At 34.9% G+C, this 26,723-nt stretch overlaps 1 protein-coding gene across 6 annotated transcripts in view; it reads right to left on the bottom strand.

Moving 5' to 3' along the window:
* Window positions 1-26,723, bottom strand: part of LOC149800249 (uncharacterized) — a 192,272-nt gene that overhangs the window by 38,441 nt on the left and 127,108 nt on the right. For 4 of the 6 annotated variants that reach the window (XM_089959825.1, XM_089959828.1, XM_089959829.1 and 1 more), the window contains 4 exons: window positions 20,794-20,886; window positions 16,024-16,095; window positions 9,200-9,343; window positions 4,096-4,430 (listed from right to left, as the gene is read on the bottom strand). In XM_089959825.1, the coding sequence (XP_089815951.1) occupies window positions 4,096-4,430; window positions 9,200-9,343; window positions 16,024-16,095; window positions 20,794-20,886 (644 nt within the window). The remainder of the gene's footprint in view (window positions 1-4,095; window positions 4,431-9,199; window positions 9,344-16,023; window positions 16,096-20,793; window positions 20,887-26,723) is intronic. The other 2 variants (XM_089959827.1, XM_089959826.1) reach the window with 1 other exon arrangement.

Below are 26,723 nucleotides of genomic sequence, written 5' to 3' on the forward strand. Positions count from 1 at the left end.
GAAGTATAGGCTCCATTACCTATTACATCACAGAGGTTAGTAATTGTTGGTTGGGTTGGATAATTAGGTAGAAAATATAGTTAGGGTAGAAGCATAGGCTCCCTTACCTAATACAACACAGAGGTTAATAATTGTTGGTTGGGTTGGATTATTAGGTATAAAATATGGGTAGAGTAGAAGCATAGGCTCCCTTACCTAATACAACACAGAGGTTAATAATTGTTGGTTGGGATGGATAATTAGGTAGAAAATATGGGTAAGGTAGAAACATAGGCTCCCTTACCTATTACATGACAGAGGTTAATAATTATTGGTTGGGTTGGATAATTAGGTAGAAAATATGGGTAGGGTAGAAACATTGGCTCCATTACCTATTACAACACAGATGTTAATAATTGTTGGTTGGGTTGGATAATTAGGTAGAAAATATGGTGACTGAGAAGGGTAGAAGCATAGGGCTCATAATCTGAAGGAAGAAGTCAAAGCCAGTAGTTGGCTGAATTGGATAGGTGGCAGCATGGAACAAAACAGTCCAACTTTACTTCTGGTTTACTTCCTGCTTTACAAAGAAACAAAGAATCAATGACATTTTCATCTTGTTTAAATATGAGTCTCCAATCATACAGATCATGGATTTTATTGTCACTCAGAGGAGTTTTAAACAAACTGGGAACCATGTTATTTGGAGTTAATCAATTGATAAGAAAATATTAAGAATATTGTTGTTGATATCTGCCTAAAAGATGGAAATATACTTTATTTTCACACAATTAATAATCCACATACCATTCAACAATTTGTAGAGAAGAACTGTTTAGAGGGTGGTGCAATAAAGTTTTTATACACACCTTAATTTTCATGAAATTATTCACTTGTAATTAAATGTTTATCTTCTTTTTTTTACAGTTTCTTTGTCTCTAATGCAGTGCTGTCCAACCTTTTGACACCATGGGCCACTGAAGAATGTTTTTCTTGAAGCCAAGGGCCACAGCAGAAAACTGAAAAGCAACAACTATATAGCTGCTTGAGCTCTGGTGGGCTATTTAAAATCAGCCCGCAGGCCGCATGCAGCCTGTGGGCCCACTTGGCCTGCGGGCCGTGGGTTGGACAGCACTGCTCTAATGTATCAAACACTGATGAAAGTGACAGTGATAGCTTGCTATTTACTACAAGATGTCCTCTCTGTACAGAGATTTCTTTTACTTATTGATTACTAAATTTTATATTGTTACTGGTGGATTTAGCTGAAATTTTGAAAATAGTTTTATGTTAGGACAAGCAGAGTACTAAAATCTTTATTATATGAAGACTATCAGAGTATTATTATCTGTATTATAAAGACTGTCAGAGTATTATTATCTGTATTATGAAGACTGTCAGAATATTATTATCTGTATTATGAAGACTGTCAGAGTATTATTATCTGTATTATAAAGACTGTCAGAATATTATTATCTGTATTATAAAGACTGTCAGAGTATTATTATCTGTATTATAAAGACTGTCAGAGTATTATTATCTGTATTATAAAGACTGTCAGAATATTATTATCTGTATTATAAAGACTATCAGAATATTATTATCTGTATTATGAAGACTGTCAGAGTATTATTATCTGTATTATGAAGACTGTCAGAGTATTATTATCTGTATTATAAAGACTGTCAGAGTATTATTATCTGTATTATGAAGCATATCTGAATATTACTTTTATTATGAAGACTATCAGAATATTATTATCTGTATTATGAAGACTATCAGAATATTATTATCTGTATTATGAAGACTATCAGAATATTATTATCTGTATTATGAAGACTGTCAGAGTATTATTATCTGCATTATGAAGTATATATGAGTATTATTTTTAATATGAAGACTATCATAGTATTATTATCTTTACTATGAAGACTGTGAGAGTATTATTATTTTTAATATGAAGACTATCAGAGTATTATTATTTTTAATATGAAGACTATCATAGTATTATTATCTTTACTATGAAGACTGTGAGAGTATTATTATTTTTAATATGAAGACTATCAGGGTATTATTATTTTTAATATGAAGACTATCGAAGTATTATTATCTCTATTAAGAAGACCGAGTATTATTATTTTTATTATGGGGGTGCTCACCAGTTATTATGTACTTTTTTGAGAGAGTGACGTATGTAAGGTGAAGTTGTTTGCATTTAAAACATGCACAATGGAGAGAATGGTGGCATACCTCTATGCTACATTAATGTAATCTGGATGATATTTCTTTGGATATTGTACTTTTGGAAATTGTATATGACCTAAGCACACTGCTAACTAAAATGACTGCTCCCTTGTGCTAAAAAATCAGCCTGAAGTAGTCTAAAGTACACTATCCGTAGCAGCTATTAAAATAGGGACAATGAATTTTGCCAGACTAGACAATACCAGCTTCCTAAAGTGCAATGAATGAATTACCAAATATATAAAATGTAAAAAAGTTATTGGCTCTTTTTTTATACAATTTACCTCTGAAGTTCAGGAAGTGAAAATGACCAAGTGGAGCTAGCACTTTTTTGAAAGGTGCACATCTGGAGTAAGGCCAAGCTGTATATTACTCTATAATCCATGTTACACCCATCAATCGTACACCAAAATAAAGGGAATTAAAGGTTTTTTGAATTATACCTAAGATATATAAGGTCTTTATTAAATAGCCAGTATAACCAGTGTGGAAAGCCAGGGAAATTCTTTTTCTTTAAAATTCTAACCCTATGCAAAATATGAAACTGTAGAGTGCCACCTATGAAGAATATCAGAGTAATATTATCTTTATTAAGAAGACTGTCAGATTATTATTATATTTGTTATGAAGACTGTCAGAGTATTATTATCATTATTATGGGGGCCCCGACTGGCTGAGTGGTCTAAAGCGCTCACTGTTACGGATAACTGCCATCTCACCTCTGTCTGCATGGGTTTGAGTCTCGGATTTGGCCAATGTGGGAATGTGAGAAAGCTTGCCAGTAGCTTCTCGTGGGTTGGTGGTTCTTTCCGGGGTTTTCCTGGGTTCTTCCTCCACCACTAATACTGGCCGCCATGTATAGCCTATTGTGTGCTGAAAAATGGCGTTAAACCCTACAACAACAACAACAACAAATCATTATTATGAAAGCTATGTCTTATTTACAATGCGTGTATTGATTTGATATTAAGTCCATACATGTATGAACTCACTGAATTTTATTTAATTTGGTTTCACAGCTCTTCAACTCATACCAGGTAATGTATAGAGAGGATAATGACGAATTTGGGACTTCATTATCCTAATAAAAACAGTAGATAAGAAAATGAAGTTAATAACATCAAAGTTTGATATATATTAGGTTGGCACTTAATTTGAACAGAATAAGTCCAAAATAATTCAGATATACTGTTTCATTAACTAAAATATATAGCCATTTGGCAATGTTAGTGTCTTCAAGTGCAAATATAGTATATTTCCTGATTCACCTCAAAATGAAGAAGACATTTTTTGTTTTCATTTATATGTGTATTATGCATCACGTATTCTTAGGGATAAAAAAATTTTAAAATTTGTTCGAGTAATTGATACAGTTTGAGGAGGGACCAAATACTGGGACCATATTTTTCTGTGGCTCCACAAATTAGAAAGATAATTGGCTAAGATCCTTCAATAAGCTGATCAGGATGATTTGGTTGGGTTGTGTAATTAGGTGGAGCTAATGATGACTGAGGTGTGTAGAAGCATAGGGTTTACTTACTTGCGATAATCTTCAGATTAATAACTGAGCTGGGCTTGACCAGTTGGTTGAGCTTTTGGTAACAAGGTGAAGCAAATGATTACTGAAGGTGTGGGCTGACTTACCAATGATGGTTTAAAGGCTGATAAATTAGCTTGGTTGGATGAGTTGGTTGGGATGGAAAACAAGGTGGAGCAAATGATGACTGGAAGAGTATGTAGAAGCATGGGGCTGACCCTCCTATGATAATTTGGAAGTAGACAACTGAGCTGGGCTGGATGAGTTGGTTGGGATGGATAACAGGGTGGATCAAATGATGACTGTTGTTTGTGAAAGCATAGGGGTTGACTTACCTATGATAATTTGGTGACTGATAATTGGACTGCATTGGACGAGTTGGTTGGGATGGATAACTGGGTGGAGCATATGAAGACTGAAGTACAGGCCGAAGTAACACTGCTGATGGCTGACTAATTGTTTCCTTTTTGATTGATGGCCATGATATTTCTCTTTCCACTGGTCTTTCACTATCTTCATACTCCAGCCTAACGTTCTCCTGACGAACTGGCCCACCTGTAAATTGACCAGTTGGTCTGTGGTTGTTGTCCTTTTTGTCAGAAAGCACACCTTTCAATTCTTGCAATAAATTCTTCAATTCATGGCCGATTTCTTTATATTCTTCGGTAGACTGCAGTAAAATATGTATTGGCTGTTACTAATACAATGTGACATAAAAATAAATGTAAACTGGTTGAAAAAAAAGCTTGAAAATGATTTGCTGATGTGTCAATGAAGAAAACACAGGACATAAAAAAGCAAAGAAAACAACCATTGTTTTAATGAACTGAACTTTATATTTTACAGGATTCATGAAGTGTAGAATCCTGAAAATCAATTACACACTACATGAATGACCATAGCAAAGGACATTAACGCATCATGTATAATCAATTACACACTACATGAATGGCCATAGCAAAGGACATTAATGCATCATGTATAATCCATTCACAACATTTATATCTTCATGAATCCAGTAAAATATGAAGTTAATTCTTATAACTATAACTAGTCTTATTCTTCCTATACTTTAAACATAATGTCTTGCATTTGTCTTTGTGGGGTTTTATTTCCTTCTATCACTGAAAATGTGCTACAAAAATATGTCACATTTATGTACACTTCAGCAAAATGGTTATGTTTTCCTATACACACATAACACAAGCAACCCCAGAAAACAGGTGGGCGGATTAATGAAAATTACATATGATCAATACCAGGCTGACAATTGGTCTGTAATGGGATTTTACCAGGCTGAAAATTGGTCTGTAATGGGATTTTACCAGGCTGACAATTGCTCTGTAATGGGATTTTACCAGGCTGACAATTGGTCTGTGATGGGATTTTACCAGGCTGACAATTGGTCTGTAATGGGATTTTACCAGGCTGACAATTGGTCTGTAATGGGATTTTACCAGGCTGACAATTGGTCTGTAATGGGATTTTACCAGGCTAACAATTGGTTTGTAATGGGATTTTACCAGGCTGACAAATGGTCTGTAATGGGATTTTACCAGGCTGACAATTGGTTTGTAATGGGATTTTACCAGGCTGACAATTGGTCTGTAATGGGATTTTAATAGGCTGACAATTGGTCTGTAATGGGATTTTACCAGGCTGACGATTGGTCTGTAATGGGATTTTACCAGGCTGACAATTGGTTTGTAATGGGATTTTACCAGGCTGACAATTGGTCTGTAATGGGATTTTACCAGGCTGACAATTGGTCTGTAATGGGATTTTACCAGGCTAACAATTGGTTTGTAATGGGATTTTACCAGGCTGACAAATGGTCTGTAATGGGATTTTACCAGGCTGACAATTGGTTTGTAATGGGATTTTACCAGGCTGACAATTGGTCTGTAATGGGATTTTAATAGGCTGACAATTGGTCTGTAATGGGATTTTACCAGGCTGACGATTGGTCTGTAATGGGATTTTACCAGGCTGACAATTGGTCTGTAATGGGATTTTACCAGGCTGACAATTGGTCTGTAATGGGATTTTACCAGGCTGACAATTGGTCTGTAATGGGATTTTACCAGGCTGACAATTGGTTTGTAATGGGATTTTACCAAGGTTGACAATTGGTCTGTAATGGGATTTTACATACAGGACTGTTAGGATGCACTGCTTATCTACTTGTATATTGAAATATAAATAATAACAAATCTCATGAAATAAGTAACATATCTTTATTTCAAATATTGTCTCCAAATACTGTCAAAGCATACAAGAAGGGTGCATGAATCCATAAGTAGTTCCTTTCTGGTGTTAAGAAAAGAACAAATAACTTTGAAGTTTTGGTGTCATGTGATGCGATTTTAAGCAATCAAAAGTTTGGCAGAAAATTGTAATTATTCCAATAAATCATGATCATAGCATGGTTTCTATGAAGTCTCAATAATTGTTAAAATTGAAATGTGTATTCATGGAACATGACTGGCCCACTAGATATTAAAAAATGATGAAAAGATAAGAGTAACACAATATTCCATTTTTGGCAGGGGATAAAAACACAAACTGACAACTTTGAAACAGCCATGTTCACAATCACTGGCAACAGCACTAGTTGTAACATACTGTGTAAATCTACAAAATTTGTGGACCTGAAAACAGTATCCAAGAGCTTACATTGAATTTTGCACATTCCAATTCATTAGTTTTTCTTTAAAAATGAGAGAATTGTTTATTGTATCAGTATCTAATATAATGTATCATGCTTAATTTTGTAATTAGTATAGGTCATATGTTCTTATTCAATAGTGAAAAATCCTACTGTACTGTACCATATAAAATGTAAGACCCCAAAAAATTATGTTTCCCTGTTTCTCATTGCTGCCCTTAAGCATTTTTCTCCCATGGTAAAATAAAGGGAGAAAAGAAAGGAAACAAATGACATGTCTACCTAATGTTAACACCACTGCAATAGGAAACACAAAGATTTCTTTTTGCATAATAATAATAATAATAATAATAATCATAATAACACAGTAACACCGGTATTGAAAGACAACTGATTCAGATCACTGATATTTAAGACTGGGTTCTTATACACTGCTACCTCATTTTAGCTCACCCAGATAACTCAAAACCCCACTCACAATGTGAATGCAAGCATGGATTCCATTTTTTTTATTATAAAATTCCAAAATCAGGCTTTTATTTGCTTGACATTTAAAACATTATGATAACAACTGGTCAATGAAACTTTGATACACTGACATGCTTTGTCATCGAAAATGTTGGTTAGTGCATGGAAAGTTGGCATTGTTTACATGACATTTTAATGGGACATTGTAGACTTTGAAATATTTGCCTAAAAATATATTTTCAAAGTCATATGGACAGCGTTCTTTTGCATACCAGGGCCCAGCAACTTGGAATGAATTACCTACTGAAATTAGACACAAAGACACAGTTATCACATTCAAGAGTGCTCTCAAAACTCACTTATTTCGACTGCAAGAACAAACTTAAAGACCTAATAATATTTCCTACCTTAAATATTCTCAGCATGGTTTTTAATGTTTTCTAATTTCATGGTGTTTGTTTTTGTAATCATAGCATTATATGTTTTTTATCTTATAGGTGTTGTCTAATGTTGTAAAGCGCTTAGAGCTTCTAAAGATTAGGTGCTATACAAAGTCATTATTATTATTATTATTATTATCAATGATATTTAAGACTGTGTTCTTAATACACTGCTACCTCATTTTAGCTGACCCAGATAACTCAAAACCCCACTCACAATGTGAATGCAAGCATGGATTCCATTTTTTTTATTATAAAATTCCAAAATCAGGCTTTTATTTGCTTGACATTTAAAAAATCAATGAAACTTTCATACACTGATGTGCTTTGTCATCGAAAATGTTGGTTAGTGCATGGAAAGTTGGCATTGTTTACATGACATTTTAATGGGACATCGTAGATTTTGAAATATTTGCCTAAAAATATATTTTCTGAAAAAATTACACACTTAATGAAGAAAATATTGGTAAATGAAAAAGTTGGAATTGCTACTATTGGAAATGATGTATAAAATAAATTTAATTAAGTATTGCTAAATGAAATTCATGTTTTAATTGGATCTTTTCATTGCGTTTTAATGCAATCATCTATTCAAATGTGAAAAGAGACAATCCACTGTCATGTCAATGCCTCAAATGTTTCTGCAAGAACCTAATTAAGCACTTATTCGGTGGAAAAGCTGACTGTATTAGGACAACTGTTCAGATCTTAATGGTCCTTCAACAACAAGAAACAAGCTAACTGTCCAATTAATTGTTTCCAGCTGATTACAGCATATGGAGGGATCACAGCAACACCAAAGTGTAAATCAGTATTAGTTCTTGTTAAAAGCACATACTGTAGACAACTACGTTTTTGAACTTGCCAAACCTGCACAGTTTTTTAAACACTGAAATTATAAATTTGAAATAACTTTAAAATTCTAATAAAATATACATATTTCTGACTTTTTTATCTCTTTCAAGTCTTATTCTTATTTTTGAAAAATCGATTGGATACAGCAATATGCCACCTATGTTTAATGGTACAAAACATCGCGGCGTCTTATTCATTCATTGCCATATCCTACTGATGAAACATGATTATGTTTTGATGAATACTAAGGTAGGCAACTCAAATTTAACTGATTCATGAATCTACAAGTATTGCATGCAAACTCTATACTAAAAGTCTGTCATTATTTTATTAAACCTTATCTGACTTATGATCTAGCATCCACTTAATATATTAGAAGCCATTATACAGATGTTTGGCTGTGACCCTAAATAAACAATTCTGAGTCTCACGATCCATTTCAATATTTGTTAAGTTTTGCCACTCTCACAAAAGAAATCATGGTGACCCTCCAGAATGTCCTCATGACCCAAATCAGCATTGTGACACGACGGTTGGGAATCGATGGTTTAGGACAATGGAGATTTTAATTTTCTTGAATCAACAAAATTAAGTAGGATCCCCCCACCCAACACAGTGTCAACCACACATTGTTTCCCTTGCTATCTCATGCATTCACCTATGCTGTGTTTGATGTTTATGGATGCCACTTCTTGTAATTTATCGAGGGAGAGGTGTAGTGGGATCAATTTTGATACATCGTTCAATAATGACCTCTATCAAGACAATTTATCTTCAAAGACCTTTTACAATTGCAGAACGGTCATCTCTTGCAGCAGAATTTACAGTAATAATAATAATAATAATAATAATAAAAGCTTTATTATTACTACTGTTATAATTATTATCTGCAAAACAGGTATGTGAAGCTATTATGTTGAATAAGGTAAGTGAGGAGAGATAATTGTCAGCTTAAATATAGAGATTTTTTATTCAAAACCAAGTCTGTATATCAGTACAATCTCTCACCTGGGTTACCTTCCTTGGTGAGGCCTGGAGTGGAGTGGTCTCAGTGGCCTGCTGAACTTGACTAGATGTAGTTGGTTCTGTAGAGAATATCTGGGGATAACGTCCACCTTCTGAAAGGGTTCTATTCACTTTCTGAACAGCTTCCTGCGTATAAATGAGACAAGAATTTCATTGAACAGCTTCCTGCATATAAATGAGACAAGAATTTCATTCAGAGGCAGGTTTGAAATTAATCTTAATATTTGGTTTAAAATACCTGTCGCAAAATAGATCAAAGAGCTGTGGGTGTCAACAAATTGACCAAGACATAAGATATATATTTGCTTATAAGTCGAGTCAAACTGCAAACAAGAAAGAGATTGATCTGCTGTTGCATAATGTGTCTGCATATCAGGGTTAATGGCGTCTGTTCTACCGATTACTCCTAACAAACTGCACAGACACATACCTGCTGGCACATTATGCGATGTTAGATTTGGGTCTGTGCAGTTTGCTGTTGGACTTGACTTATAAGCGAGTATATATGGTATTTATTATGTGATGAATTTCCTGATAGATACTCAAATCTGAATAAAATGATACCCTAGGTGGGGATGTAGAAATATGATGCCTGACTTGTCCTATAATGATACCCTAGGTGGGGATGTAGAAATATGATACCTGACTTGTCCAATGACACTGCTGGATATGTAAAGTGTCACATTTCAACTGTATGTGGACAAGTAGAAATTCTGAATAAAATTAAAAACAAATTAAAACAATGACATTATTCCACAAGAAAGTAAACTGGTTTCTATTATATAAACAAACCATACACTTTTATTGAATTTAATGTATTTTTGTGAGTAAACAGACCACACAATTTTCAAACAATGTCATTCTGTGTGGCTAAGGTAGCTTCAGTAATCGTCCAGAAGCCAGCATTGCCTGTTGTATACCAAAGCCATCAGAAGACAGCAATGCCTGTTGTACACCAAAACCGTCAAAAGCCAGCATTGCCTGTTGTACATCAAAGCCTCCAGAAGACAACACAGCATGTTGTACACCAAAGCTGTCAGAAGCCAGCATTGCCTGTTGTACACCAAAGCTGTCAGAAGACAGCATAGACTGTTGTACACCTAAGCTGTCAGAAGACAGCATAGCCTGTTGTACACAAAAGGCATCAGAAGACAGCATAGCCTGTTGTACAACAAAGCTGTCAGAAGACAGAATAGCCTGTTGTACACCAAAGCTGTCAGAAGACAACATAACCTGTTGTACAGCAAAGCTGTCAGAAGACAGCATAACCTGTTGTACACCAAAGCTGTCAGAAGACAGCATAGACTGTTGTACACCAAAGCTGTCAGAAGACAGCATAGCCTGTTGTATACCAAAGCTAACAGGTTTCATTCGATGAAGACCAAACTGTTCCATTCTCTAAGACATTTCTAGCTTGTGGTATAATTACTTCTTAACTTTTTTCCTAATCAATGTTTTGATTCCACAGCCTGCCTTTTGGCACAATTTAGAAAATTACTTAATCTCAAAAGTACAAAAATGCCAAAATCATATTAGGAGGAGATCTCATCCTAGGTGACATAAACTGAGTTATCCACAGCGCTGTCCATGGTGCCATCAATAAGTTACATGTAAATCATTTCAGATCTCCTGAAATCATTTTTTCTTTAACAGATAAACAGATCACCTACCAAACAGGGACAACTACTTGATTAAACAGATCACCTACCAAACAGGGACAACTACTTGATTAGACAGATCACCTACTAAACAGGGACAACTACTTGATTAAACATATCACCTACCAAACAGGGACAACTACTTGATTAAACATATCACCTACCAAACAGGGACAACTACTTGATTAAACAGATCACCTACCAAACAGGGACAACTACTTGATTAAACAGATCACCTACCAAACAGGAACAACTACTTGATTAAACATATCACCTACCAAACAGGGACAACTACTTGATTAAACATATCACCTACCAAACAGGGACAACTACTTGATTAAACATATCACCTAACAAACAGGGACAACTACTTGAATAAACAGATCACCTACCAAACAGGGACAACTACTTAAATAAACAGATCACCTACCAAACAGGGACAACTACTTGATTAAACAGATCACCTACCAAACAGGGACAACTACTTGATTAAACAGATCACCTACCAAACAGGGACAACTACTTGATTTAAAAATTACACCATGTCCAGGACTTACAAAATTACACTTCATCTGCCCTCAGTTGCAATGAGCGATCATGATAAACTATGAGCATCTGTCAATACTTAAACCAATTTAAAAGCAAAATTCCAAAAGAATGTTTTTTAATTACAAACTGGCAAAGTGGGATAAAATCAGAAAAGACTTGTCTTTTTTCAGGGATAACTGGACTAGTCTAGAAGTGCCATCTTCCAAAGTATTGATGAATATATCCTAAAGAACAAATTAAGATAAATTCAGATATACCATAACAGATATCAAAAACCTAATAAAGAAGAAAAACAGATAATACAAAAGAAGTTAGAAGAACAACTCTGAGGACAAAATTTCAAGATCACTGTTTAGAAAGGAATTGCACATCTTCAAACAGCCATCCAAACAACCTTCTGGATTCCAAATCAAATATTAACTCTGATTACTTTGGAAATCTATAAAACAAGACACCATGAGCATAGCATATGAAAATAAAAATGGCAGCATGGACTTAGAGCTAATAGGTCCTAATGACCACTACAGTATAACACACTACAAGAAGTTTGGAGAAAGATTTTTGTTTTGTTTTATTTTGTTTTGTTGGGTTTAATGACATTTTAAAGTGCAAATGCCAACCTCTTTGCTGATGACTGAAATGACAATGCCAACATCCTACATGCAAATGCCAGCCTCTTTGCTGATAAATGAAATGACATTGGTAACATCCTACATGCAAATGCCTACCTCTTTGCTGATGACTGAAATGACATTGCCAACATCCTACATGCAAATGCCAACCTCTTTGCTGATGACTGAAATGACATTGCCAACATCTACATGCAAATGCCAACCTCTTTGCTGATGACTGAAATGACATTGCCAATATTCTACATGCAAATGCCAACCTCTTTACTGATGACTGAAATGACATTGCCAACATCCTACATGCAAATGCCAACCTCTTTGCTGATAAATGAAATGACATTGGTAACATCCAACATGCAAATGCCAACCTCTTTGCTGATGATTAATATGACATTGCCAACATTTCACATGCAAATGCCTACCTCTTTGCTGATGATTGAAATTACATTGGTAACATCCTAAATGCAAATGCCAACCTCTTTGCTGATGATTGATATGACATTGCCAACATCCTACATGCAAATGCCAACCTCTTTGCTAATGATTGAAATTACATTGGTAACATCCTACATGCAAATGCCTACCTCTTTGCTGATGATTGAAATTACATTGGTAACATCCTACATGCAAATGCCTACCTCTTTGCTGATGATTGCATAGTGTACCCACAGATCAACAACTACCGTAGTATCTTGGTTAAATGGTATCACACATACTGGGTAACACCAAGAAATGTGCAGTCATACAGGGTTTCATCATGGAAGTCCAAGTTCTATTTTTATGTTGTACAGCACCATCCTTAGGTAAAGCCCCAGGGAAGGATGGCATCCCAGCAGAAGTCATCAAGTCAGCATGCTACTCATTCACCTGCATGACCTCCTCTGCCAGTGCTGGAATGAGGGTGCAGTGCCTCAGGGCATGAGAGATGCCAACATCATAACCCTGTATGTGAACAAAGGCGACAGAAGTGATTGCAACAACTACAGGGGCATATCCTTTCTCAGCATCGTGGGTAAAGTCTTCACATAGGTCATCCTGAACAGACTGTAGACACTTGTTGACAGAGTGTATCCAGAGTCGCAGTGCATGTTCCGCGCAGAGAGGTCCACAATTGACATGATCTTCTCTGTCAGGTAACCGCAGGAGAAATTCAGAGAACAACACAGACCCCTCTTCCTGGCCTTTATAGATCTCACCAAGGCATTTGATCTCATCAGCAGAGATGGACTCTACACAATCCTGGCAAAGATTGGATGCCCTCCAAAGCTGCTAAGCATGATCCAGTCCTTCCACGATGACATAAAAGGCACAGTGCAGTACAATGGCTCAATGTCCAACCCCTTTAACATCTGCAGTGGAAGGAAACAGGGCTGTGTCCTTGCCCCCATGCTTTTCGGCATCTTCTTTGAAGTCTTGCTCATGCATGCCTTTGGGACATCCACAGAAGGGATCTACCTGCACATGCGATCAGACAGCAGACTGTTCAACCTGGCATGACTGAAGGCAAAGAGCAATGTGTGAGAATCAACCATCAGGGACATGCTCTTCGCAGACAATGCTGCTCTAGTCACTCATACAGAAGCTGAGCTACAGCATCTGATGAACTGCTTTGCTAAAGCATGCAATGAGTTTGGGTTGACCATCAGTCTAAAGAAAACAAATATGATGGAACCCAAAGCATCATCATCAACAACTCCAAGCATCATCATCAACAACTCCAAGCATCATCATCAACAACTCCAAGCATCATCATCAACAACTCCAAGCATCATCATCAACAACTCCAAGCATCATCATCAACAACTACAAACTTGAGGTAGTCAGTCAGTTCACATACCTCGGCTCTACCATCAGTAGTAACATCTACAAGACTGTAGCTGTACCAGGCATCTAGCATCCAACCCCAGCAACAGTAACATCTACAAGATTGTAGCTGTACCAGGCATCTAGCATCCAACCCCAGCAACAGTAACATCTACAAGATTGTAGCTGTACCAGGCATCTAGCATCCAACCCCAGCAACAGTAACATCTACAAGACTGTAGCTGTACCAGGCATCTAGCATCCAACCCCAGCAACAGTAACATCTACAAGACTGTAGCTGTACCAGGCATCTAGCATCCAACCCCAGCAACAGTAACATCTACAAGACTGTAGCTGTACCAGGCATCTAGCATCCAACCCCAGCAACAGTAACATCTACAAGATTGTAGCTGTACCAGGCATCTAGCATCCAACCCCAGCAACAGTAACATCTACAATATTGTAGTGGTACAAGGCACCTAGCACCCAACCCCAGCAACTGTAATATCTACAATATTGTAGTGGTACAAGGCACCTAGCACCCAACCCCAGCAACAGTAACATCTACAATATTATAGTGGTACAAGGCACCTAGCACTCAACCCCAGCAACAGTAACATCTACAATATTGTAGCAGTACAAGGCACCTAGCACCCAACCCCAGCAACAGTAACATCTACAAAATTGTAGTGGTACAAGGCACCTTGCACCCAACCCTAGCAACAGTAACATCTACAAGACTGTAGCTGTACCAGGCAACTACCACCCAACCCCAGCATCAATAACATCGACATAGGAAAACCACCCACAGAAATGCATTGTATACATGTGCATGGGTTAATGTTTACCAGCATTCGTTAATGTTAACCAGCATTCATTTTTCTTTGACAGTTGCTTACTGTAACCCCCCCCCCCGAATGAGCAGTGATAGCTCCCAGTCTGAATGCCTTCAAATATGCCATCCAGCACATACACATGAAATACACGCCATAATTATTTTGTAAAGTGTGTATTTACTGTACATTTTTTTTTCTTCTGTGTAATTTTTTTCACCCTGCATACAGGCAAAATGTTCTCCCTCAGTAATGAGTCAAATGCGATTTACTGAGTACTTAAGTTAAAACCAAATTAACAAGGCATTATTTAATTGATATGTCACCAAATGGATACAGGTAAACATGGTAAAATAAAAAATATACTCTCCCGTTATAAGTTACTTAACCTCCATTGTTTTCGTTATTATGTGTTCATAGACAAACTTGCTAAATGCCAGACATGAAAGTCACTGAAGCATGAAATATAGGATATGATGAGATAATTCTGGCATACTGGCCCTGAAACATGTCATTTTACTAAGTGACATGGAATATGGAGCAAACATGAAAAATGAATAAATGCAAACGAAATGCGGAAAGAACACAAACTAATGAATGCATCTAAAAGAAACCAGAAAATGCAAAATGCAAAAGCACTGCATGATAAATGAAAGCAGCATGTGAATGTATTTCATTTCACTGATTCAAGCTGCTACTGATTTTTCAGACAAACGCATGATCCAGATTTCATAAAATGACGATTTTTAATCCTCACATTCTTCTTGTCATGGCATAAACAAACAATTTTCCTTATTATTACAACATCATCACCAGTGTTTGAACAAAATATGAAATACAAAATAATTTTGATGACATTAAATGTTTTAGTTTTAAAATCATATCTCACACATTTATGTTCTGTCCTTATCTCTTGTAATCTGGCCAGTCAAAAAAAACGTCATATGGACAGCCCAGTCTGTTTCAGTATACATGTTTCATGCCGTGCCACTTTTGGAGGTCAAACATTTATTGCAGTTGTGATGGTTTATATTTATTATAAACTCATACATGTACTGCTGTTTGCATTTTATGCATATGCTATTTTATTAAGGCATACTTTGAACAGGACAAGATGTGAAATCAATAGTTCTCTCCTTTGAACACTCTCAACAATGGAAAACCCATTTTGTTCCAAATGAACAAAAATGAAAGGCAATGAGGAACAAATATGAAAGGAAGTAAGCAACATGAAAAATGATGAAGTGAAAGCTGAAATGCAAACACGAATGCAAAACAAAGGAAATGAACTGCAAAAACATTTCAAATGCAAAATACAGATTTTGAAAATTTACCTGTTTCAGGGTGTGCCGTTTTCCCAATCTGGATCCACACAAAAAATTACAAGACCCTAAAACTGAGAGTGCCTGAAAAATTGACCTAAACCAATGCAAAACTAAACAAAGGAATGATTGAGAGATGGAAAGATAGGATGGGCAGGCTGACAAGGTTAGCACTATGTGCCCTTTCGTTCTTATTGGGAATCATATAAGAATAGTTCCTGTCCTCTGAAACCAAATCAAAAACTTGGCTTCAAATATGCAAAAAAGGATTTTAAAACCTTTAAACGATTCAGCAACTTTAAGACAGAACTATGATATTCATACTTTTCACTATAAACTGTAATAAAAAGCATAAAATTATATTAATATGCAAAAACACAAAACCAGATAATGCTTAATGATAGACAGAAGTGAAATTTAAATGCACAGGTACTGCATATGTTGATAACTACAAACTTACATGCAAACTTTAATTTGCTCTCAACATGTGACCTTACTGACTTGTCACAGTTTGTACATGCGACCTATATAATGACATCAATTGTGACTGTGCTGTCAGTCATAACAGTGACACTATCTCGCATACTTCACCAGATGGTATTCATACCAAAAAAAGGACTCTCTTGGAAGAAGGTGCTTACTTAAATATGGACCACACTAGTGCCAGAGTGACTGCCTACAAAGTCAGCAAATTGAGAATTGTGATTGGTCTGATAAGAGGTACATCTGCACAAAATATATACATGAAAACCACCAGCTGGCCTATATAAACAAACTGGTGTAAATTTCACAAGCTCTGTTACTTCAGTAAAATTTATTGCAGTAAACTCCCTACAGAGGATTGGTATGTGAATGAAAACCTGCATTCATTTTATGTATTTCAGACTCATATAAAAAGAAACCAAGCATTTTACCTGACTGTTCAGAAAATGTTCACTATATTTTTGTCTTCTTTCCCCTTTTAAATCCTTAAAGAGTCTTCTAGCTCTAGCACTGACAGTCTCAATAATGTATGTTACTTTCACACTGTAACATTCTCTCTCTCCCCATCTCTGCCTCTGTCTGTCTTTCCATAATATCATATGGTAATACTCTTTTGCTGCTATCCATGTATTTTGTAGGGAAAGGGCATTTTTCTGAATTGTGAGAACCTATAGCCCAATTCTTTTAAAAAAGTTTTGAAAATAAAATATTTCTGAACTGACTCGCAAACTTTCATGTTAAACATTTCCCATAATTTGCAAAATTATCAGTGAAACTGGGTTAAAACAGTATTAATTTAGTTCGGGGACATTATTTAACACACTGAAGGTGAGGGACAAACTATTTAGCACAGATGGTCAGGGACAAGATATTTAACACACATAACATCAGGGACAAGATATTTAACACAGATAACATCAGGGACAAGATATTTATCACACGTAACGTCAGGGACAAGATATTTAATACACATAACATCAGGGACAAGATATTTATCACATATAACATCAGGGACAAGATATTTAACACATAAAACATCAGGGACAAGATATTTATCACACACAACATCAAGGACTAGATATTTAACACACATAACATCAGGGACAAGATATGTAACACACATAACATCAGGGACAAGATATTTATCACACTGAAAATCATGTACATGCTTTTTAAAACACTGAAGGTCTGGGGCAAGATAGTTAACGCAATGAAGGTCAGGGACATGCTATTTAACACAATGAAGGTCAGGGTCATGTTAATTCACACAGACACTGTCAGGCACATGCTGTTTAACACACAGCAGGTCAAGAACATGCTATTTAACACAATGAAGGTCAGGGTCATGTTAATTCACACAGACACTGTCAGGCACATGCTGTTTAACACACAGCAGGTCAAGAACATGCTATTTAACATGCAGCAGCAAAGGCACAAGTTAAATCATACAGAGAAAATTCAAAATCATAGTTCTTCCTACAACCAGTAAACAAAACCTCAAACTCAATCTCTACCGTGTTATTTATATAATGCAAACCTTAAACAGAAATTTCAAACTCAAATGTTTTCCTCATAAACTGCACAAAAAAGGTAGCAATAACTGTACTGAAAATGTTCAGTTACATTCTATTTAACACACAAAAAAGGTAGCAATAACTGTACTGAAAATGTTCAGTTACATTCTATTTAACACACAAAAAAGGTAGCAATAACTGTACTGAAAATGTTCAGTTACATTCTATTTAACACACAGAAGTGAAATATTCAAATGCCAGGTACATTATATTTCATACACAGACATGAGATTCAAATGCCAATTCCCAATATAATTATAATGTATTATTACAAAATAAAATCTATGATGCACTTTTCCCAATATAATCATAATGTATCATTCCCAATATAATTATAATGCATTAATCCCAATATAATCATAATGCATCATTCCCAATATAATTATAATGCATTATTCCCAATATAATCATAATGCATCATTCCCAATATAATCATAATGCATCATTCCCAATATAATTATAATGCATCATTCCCAATATAATCATAATGCATCATTCCCAATATAATTATAATGCATCATTCCCAATATAATCATAATGCATCATTCCCAATATAATCATAATGCATCATTCCCAATATAATTATAATGCATTATTCCCAATATAATCATAATGCATCATTCCCAATATAATTATAATGCATTATTCCCAATATAATCATAATGCATCATTCCCAATATAATCATAATGCATCATTCCCAATATAATTATAATGCATCATTCCCAATATAATCATAATGCATCATTCCCAATATAATTATAATGCATCATTCCCAATATAATCATAATGCATCATTCCCAATATAATCATAATGCATCATTCCCAATATAATTATAATGCATTATTCCCAATATAATCATAATGCATCATTCCCAATATAATTATAATGCATTATTCCCAATATAATCATAATGCATCATTCCCAATATAATCATAATGCATCATTCCCAATATAATCATAATGCATCATTCCCAATATAATTATAATGCATTATTCCCAATATAATCATAATGCATCATTCCCAATATAATTATAATGCATTATTCCCAATATAATCATAATGCATCATTCCCAATATAATTATAATGCATTATTCCCAATATAATTATGCTTTATTCCTAATATAATTATAATACTTTATTCCCAATATAATTATAATGCATTATTCCCAATATAATTTTAATGCATTATTCCCAATATAATTATAATGCATTATTCTCAATATAATTATAATGCATTATTCCCAATACAACTATAATGCATTATTCTCAATATAATTTTAATGCATTATTCCCAATATAATTATAATGCATTATTAATAATATAATTATAATGCATTATTAACAATATAATTATAATGCATTATTCTCAATATAATTATAATGCACATATTCAACTATTAAATGCCCATTTCCTGCTGCTGATGTCCATTCCTTTCTTAATTTTTCAAAGGTACCTTTGTAACTAATGTTCTCACTCTTGCTGCAGTCATTGTTTCGGGACCCCAATGAGCACATGTTATCAAAGGTGTGTCTGTGTGTGAGTGTATGTGCATATTTATAAATAGTTCCTTTGTTTGAGAGGCTCAAGGTAGATTTTTAGTTCTCTAATTAACTGTGTCCCTCTCTTTAAGCAAAATCATACATGCATGCACACACACACACAAACACAAAGATTTCAGGTGGTAAATTAAGTTTCAAATTTGAACCAATGAGAATAATGATATTATCTAAGAGACTTGTAATATTTCTCAATCTGAAGAATGTAAAATAGCTACCAACACCAACATTAAATTCACAGAGTCAGTTCAAAACGTAGGTGTCACTCTGGACAGTACTCTCACATTGCACCAACATGTCATGAACATATGCAAGACTGCATATCTTGAGCTGAGATGCAGCAGCTCCATTCGCAAATATCTTTCAGCTGACGCCACTAAAACACTTGTATGTTTATTAGTACATTCAAGAATGGACTATTGTAACTTAATTCTGTCTGGTTCATCTCAATATCTAGTTCAGAAACTTCAAAAAGTTCAAAACACAGCTGCTCAGATCATACATATTGTTGTTGTGGGGTTTAACGCCATTTTTCAGCACACGATAGGCTATACATGGCGCCAGTATTAATGGTGGAGGAAGAACCCCAGATCATACTTAGAGTACCACGATCAGAGCACACCTCCCCGCTGCTCTGTACCCTACACTGGCTATCCATTCAATCCAGAATCAAACACAAAATCTGTTCTCTGTGCTATGTTTCACTGACAGACTCCAGTCCAACATACCTATCTGACCTAACCCATGTGTACACACCAGCAAGATATTATGCTCCTCTTCTGACAATCGTTTACTCATTATTCCCACTATGAAAACGAAGTCATATGGACAACGTTCTTTTGCATACCAGGGCCCAGCAACATGGAATGAATTGCCCACTGATCTTAGACACAAAGACAGTGAGCCCATTCAACAGTGCTCTTAAACTCACTTATTTTGAATGCAAGAACAAACTTAAAGACCTAATAATGTTCTCTACCTTAAATATTTTCAGCATGTTTTTTATGTTTTTTAATTTCATGGTGTTTGTTTTTTTGCAATAATATCATTATATATGGGTTTCTTTTGGCTTTTTTATGTTATAGGTGTTGTTTAATGTTGTAAAGCGCTTAGAGCTTCTAAAGATTAGGTGTTATACAAAGTCCTCATTATTATTATTATTACCTTAACATCTAACTGGTGCTTTAACTTCAGGCGAGTCAACTCCTGTTCAAACTGCTCTAGCTGAGCCTGGGAACTAGCCTGTCTGACTGTTGCCTAGAAACAATACAAAATTAGAATATAAATAATTTATAGTTAAAATATTGTTGTGCCACAACATTATTATTATATGGCTTAGATTGGCAGGGCAGGACCTGAATTCACACATAGGCACAAACTTTTGACACACAGTAACATTTTACCAAACTTTCGTTGATGCTGCCACCATATGGTTGCTGCTGCTGCAGCTACATGTACCTCCACCATAAAAGTGATACTTACAATTCACTGACGAGTCAAAACAATAATAATTTAATGCACTAGTTATGGGCTTAATACCATGAATTTATTTATTTTGTGAATATCAAGCTTTGTGGTTCTGTCAAAAACAAAGTTTCAGCTGGCACTTTAATACAAGGCCATGTCAATGATTAGTTGGCGCTTTAATACAATGGCATGTCACTTATTAGTTGGCACTTTAATACAAAGGCATGTCACTTATTAGTTGGCACTTTAATACAATGGCATGTCACTTATTAGTTGGCACTTTAATACAAAGGCATGTCACTTATTAGTTGGCACTTTAATACAAGGGCATGTCACTGATCAGCTGGCACTTTAATACAAGGACATGTCACTGATTAGGTGGCACTTTAATACATGGACATGTTACTTATTAATTGGCCTTTAATACATGGACATGACACTGATTAGTGACCTTTACTACATGGACATGTCACCTATTAGTTGGCCTTTAATACTGATTAGGTGGCACTTTAATACATGGACATGTCACTTATTAATTGGCCTTTAATACATGGACATGTCACTGATTAGTGACTTTTAATACATGGACATGTCACTGATTAGTGACTTTTAATACATGGACATGTCACTGATTAATTGGTACTATAATAATACATGCACATGTCATTGATTAGATGGCACTTTAATGCATGCACATGACACTAATGGTAATGGAGGTTGATTTTACTTCACATGTGAATAATTTTTTATCAAGTTCTGAAATTTATAGATACATGTAATAGGAATAATAAAATCCCTGAAAAATGGTACTAAATGAATTAAATGAGTTCACAGCAACTTGTCCGTTACTGGATTGTACACTTTGTCAACTGGTCAACAAAAGTGTTTCAGACCCACATTACAGAAGAATTTAATATTTCAAATTACTGGATGCTGCCGGGAATCGGATTGGGATATGTAGCATTGTAATACTGCTTAAGCATCTGGTCTGTTTCTCAAGTAAAACAGGTGCAGACAGGTGACAATGACAAATTGGGACAGGTGACAATGACAAATGGGTTTTGGCGCAATAGATATACATGTTTTACTCATGACTAATTAATAAGACATAACTAATTGAGATATGAACAAAATATAATGAATGGATTTATTTGGAACTTCTGTAAAACAGTGAATTCATTTATTTTTTATATGAATCAATCTTCTTGACTTTGTCAAAAATGAAGTCTTTGTTGGTAGTTTGATTCAAGGAAATACAACAACTGAGAAGATTCTCTTTTGCTTTATGCAAGATCATTATTATTGAGTGCTGAATTCTCTGATTTGCAAGGACATATCTAAAAAATAAACAGAAGGTGAGTACAATAGTTCCTTACAACAATGCTATTCAAGGGAGCCAAGAAAGTGTGCCATGATAAATGTTATCAACTTATACTGGGGTACATGAAAGCAATTCATCTGGTACCAAAAAAATACCATGACTATAGCCATGTTGTATTGGGGTCTGTGTTGTACTGAGGTATTTTATAGTGAGATCCATGATTATACCCATGTTAAACTGGGACTGCATTGTACTGAGGTAGTTTATAGTGAGTTCCATGATTATACCCATGTTATATTGGGACTGTGTTATACTGAGGTATTTTATAATGAGTTCCATGATTATACCCATATTATATTGGGGACTGTGTTGTACTGAGGTATTTTATAATGAGTTCCATGATTATACCCGTTATATTGGGACTATGTTTTACTAAGGTATTTTATAGTGAGATTCATGATTATACCCATATTATATTGGGGACAGTGTTGTAATAAGGTGTTTTATAGTGAGATTAATGACAAAACCCATGTTATATTGAGGATTGAGTTGTACTATGGTGTTTAATGTGAGATCCATCACTATAGCCATGTTACATTGGGACTGTGTTGTATTGAGGTATTTTATAATGAGTTCCATGACTATACCCAAGTTATATTGGGACCCTGTTGCAATGAGTTATTTTATAGTGAGATTCATGATTATACCCATGTTATATTGGAGACAGTGTTGTAATGAGGTATTTTATAGTGAGTTTCATGACTATACCCATGTTATTTTGGGAGCTGTGTTGCACTGATGTATTTAAAAGTGAGATATCAGTGAATTATTTTCAGCAACAGACCTCTCTACTGTTACAGACTACACATGCCCATGTTGTTGACCTAGAACATTTGAAAACATGAAAACGTTAACTGAAAAGTCTTTTGAAAAAAGGTGGCAACTGGTTACTTAACATAAAACAAAATTACTTAACACAGAACACTGTAGCAATCACTGTTTATTTGATAGGAGGCACAATTGTCAAGTAAGTGATGACTATGACCCAAGCAGGTATGTGTAGATGAATAAACAGTCTGTTAGAAACTAGAAATGTGCCCATATGCCATGGATGCCTATCTATCAATATGACACAATTAAGGGGCCAGATTCTTAGAAAACATAAGCCATAACTTCATAAAGTTTTGCTGGAAAATAGAAAATATTTACACCATGTTATCTTCTTCTTAATATAAAATATAACAAAGCTGGTATCAATCCATGATGTGCTTCAAAAGGTAATGATTAGAAACTGAAGGACAAAGTTCAAAGACAAACTGGGACCATACATTTTTAAAACTTTGCCAGGAAACAGTAAAAATCAATGCTGAATTGGATATTCTTGATCCAAAGCCTATTTGATTTCAATCCACGAACTCCATCAAAAGTTACTGAGCAATAATGAAATTAAAGGCCAAAGTCTTAAATCAAACAGCAGCCATGTCTCTTAAAATTTTGCCATAAAATAGTGAAAATTTAATTTTACTTGGGTCTTCTTTGTGTAAAGATTCCAAAAGAAGCTAATTACAAACTATGAAATACTATACAAGAAAATGATGGAAACTGAAGGGTAAAGTTCTAAGTCAAACAGGGGCCATAACTCTGTACATGTTTGACCAAAAAAAACTGCAAAAATTGACCAAGAAATCCATGAAATTAACTAAGTGGAAATAAAAAATTGTGATGAATGAAATAGGACAGGCCATGATGAGACATGAAGGAACAGGACTTACAGATATGGTGAACACTATATACCCCAGCAGCGATATGGCAGGGACATAAAAATAGGTGAATTGCAATGTAGCAGATGACACTTCATAATGTTGACTGATGACATCTGCATATGTAGTGTAAAAGGAAACTCATTTATGGACACATATTTTGCATTGGCTTTATTTCGTCAACAACTCTTGAAATCATGTGGTTCAGTGTTTTGCTATGATAAAATACTAGTATAATTTACTACATACTGACATGCTGTGAAAAACAGTGCATCCTATCTTGTGATATGCCACACTTAATGAAATTAGTGATGTGATACAATATACATTTTCACAGGGTTGCTTTCTGGATTGAAGTCCTACATCCTTGAAACACATTTACATGTACTAGGTTTTAACACATGAAAGAGAAAACCTCTGGATCCCAGCAATACAGCACAGCCACAGCTCCTATGAAGCACAGACACACACCTTTATTATCCATTGCCTGAAATTAGTTCCTGTATTTTTTAAAATGGCAAAGTATAGTAACTTGCAAAGATTAGTTTTCTGCAGTTCAACATAGAACTTCACTGTTTTACTCCTAAGGTCATAGTGCTGAAATAGTGTCAGATTTGTGAGGTAGTTTAATATGATCTAAAGTATAACATCCACAGTATTATAAATTCATGCTGGTAATACTAATTATTCTAAATTCATGCTGGTAATACTAATTATTCTAAATTCATGCTGGTAATACTAATTATTCTAAATTCATGCTGGTAATACTAATTATTCTAAATCATGCTGGTAATACTGATTATTCTAAATTCATGCTGATAATACTGATTATTCTAAATTCATTCTGGTAATACTAATTATTCTAAATTCATGCTGGTAATACTGATTATTCTAAATTCATGCTGGTAATACTGATTATTCTAAATTCATGCTGGTAATACTAATTATTCTAAATTCATGCTGGTAATACTAATTATTCTAAATTCATGCTGGTAATACTGATTATTCTAAATTCACATTGGTAATACTGATTATTCTAAATTAATGCTTGTAATACTGATAACTAACAAAAGAGTGAATTAATGAATCTAACATAAGATTATCCCTCAAAAGTATTACTAATTTCTTGAGTAATGGGGCTCAATCTCTCTGCTTTTGGATAAACACCATAATTCACATGGACATGAAGCTATTAGTGATTCGGGTTTACAACTGAACTACAGTTTGCTTGGCCGGACCTTAAACATGGGTACATGGTAGGCATTCAGGGGTCATAACTCATCCTGCTTCCAGTAGGCCCCCATGGATTGGTGGTTCTTCCCTGGGTACATGCATTCAGGTCCTCTTCAGTATATAATGTCATGTCAAATCTGGTGAAAATCCAAGGATCATTGGTTGAGTAATGCTGCAGACACTAAGGTCAGGAGGTTGGGAGATCAGAATCATAATTCTTTTAAATCAAAATGTAAAATGCTGGAGATGAAATTCATTCATGGCCACATAAACATAACACCCAAATCTGGTTTAAATCCAACAATCCGTTACAAAGTAATGCAGCAGAAATCAAAGTCAGTAGGACAGCAAATCTATATTAAACGATATTGTGGAACATTGGAAATCAAACTTTTCAAAGCCTCTTCAGTGTAACATCACAAAATAAATTTGGCTAACTTAAACAAACCTTGCTTAAAAATATACAGAAAGCAAAGTCAGGTGGATGGGCAATTGGGAAACATAATGATAATAAATTAAGTCATCAAAAGCTGGAAGCTCATTCCAAATCCCACTGATATAGAACCGAATACCAAATCTGGTTGAAATCCAACAATGTTAGGTAAAGTGAATCTACAGAAATAAACATCAGAAGTATGGGCAGTCAGGGGCAATAATCCACTATGCCACATTTTGTTTTAAATCTAACAATCCGTGTTACAGTTATGCTGTAGAAACTAAAGCTAGGAGGACGAGCAATCAGGGGCAATAATCCTGTAAATGATTCTGCAGAATGTTAGAAATCAAACTCGTTCAAGGACTTCAATTGAAATCAAACATTCATTCATGAAGTTATGCCAGGTGAGAACAACATTGGGAGGACAGGCAATCAAAAGGGAAATAACTCTTTTAAATGATGCTGAATTCTAGAAATCAAACTCATTCTCCATCTCATCAGCATAAATTTACAAACTAAATTTGATTGAAATCCAACAGGGTGGAATAAAATCAATTATGAAAACAAGATCACATAAAAAAAACTTTCAAGTGACAAATGAAATCAAAAGATAAGAAAAATAATGTTAAAAACTGAATGAAATTGAAACTAAATGAAATAATTTTGTTAACTACACTACACTTGTATAAAAAAGGCTTCCTTTACCCACAACAAGGAATTGATGCCTACGAGGACTTCCATTCTATCATTTTGGTTAGGAACCAATTTTTTTAGATTGTTATTGTTTAACAAGATATTGGAAAATGATCTCCATTAATTTTTTTTTTAAAGTAGGTCTAGGATATATAATTGCATTCTGCTGTATACCAAGGCAAAA

This window comes from Sinohyriopsis cumingii, chromosome 5 (genome assembly GCF_028554795.1).
Source record: "Sinohyriopsis cumingii isolate HCF-2022 chromosome 5, ASM2855479v2, whole genome shotgun sequence".
NCBI lineage: Eukaryota > Metazoa > Mollusca > Bivalvia > Unionida > Unionidae > Sinohyriopsis > Sinohyriopsis cumingii.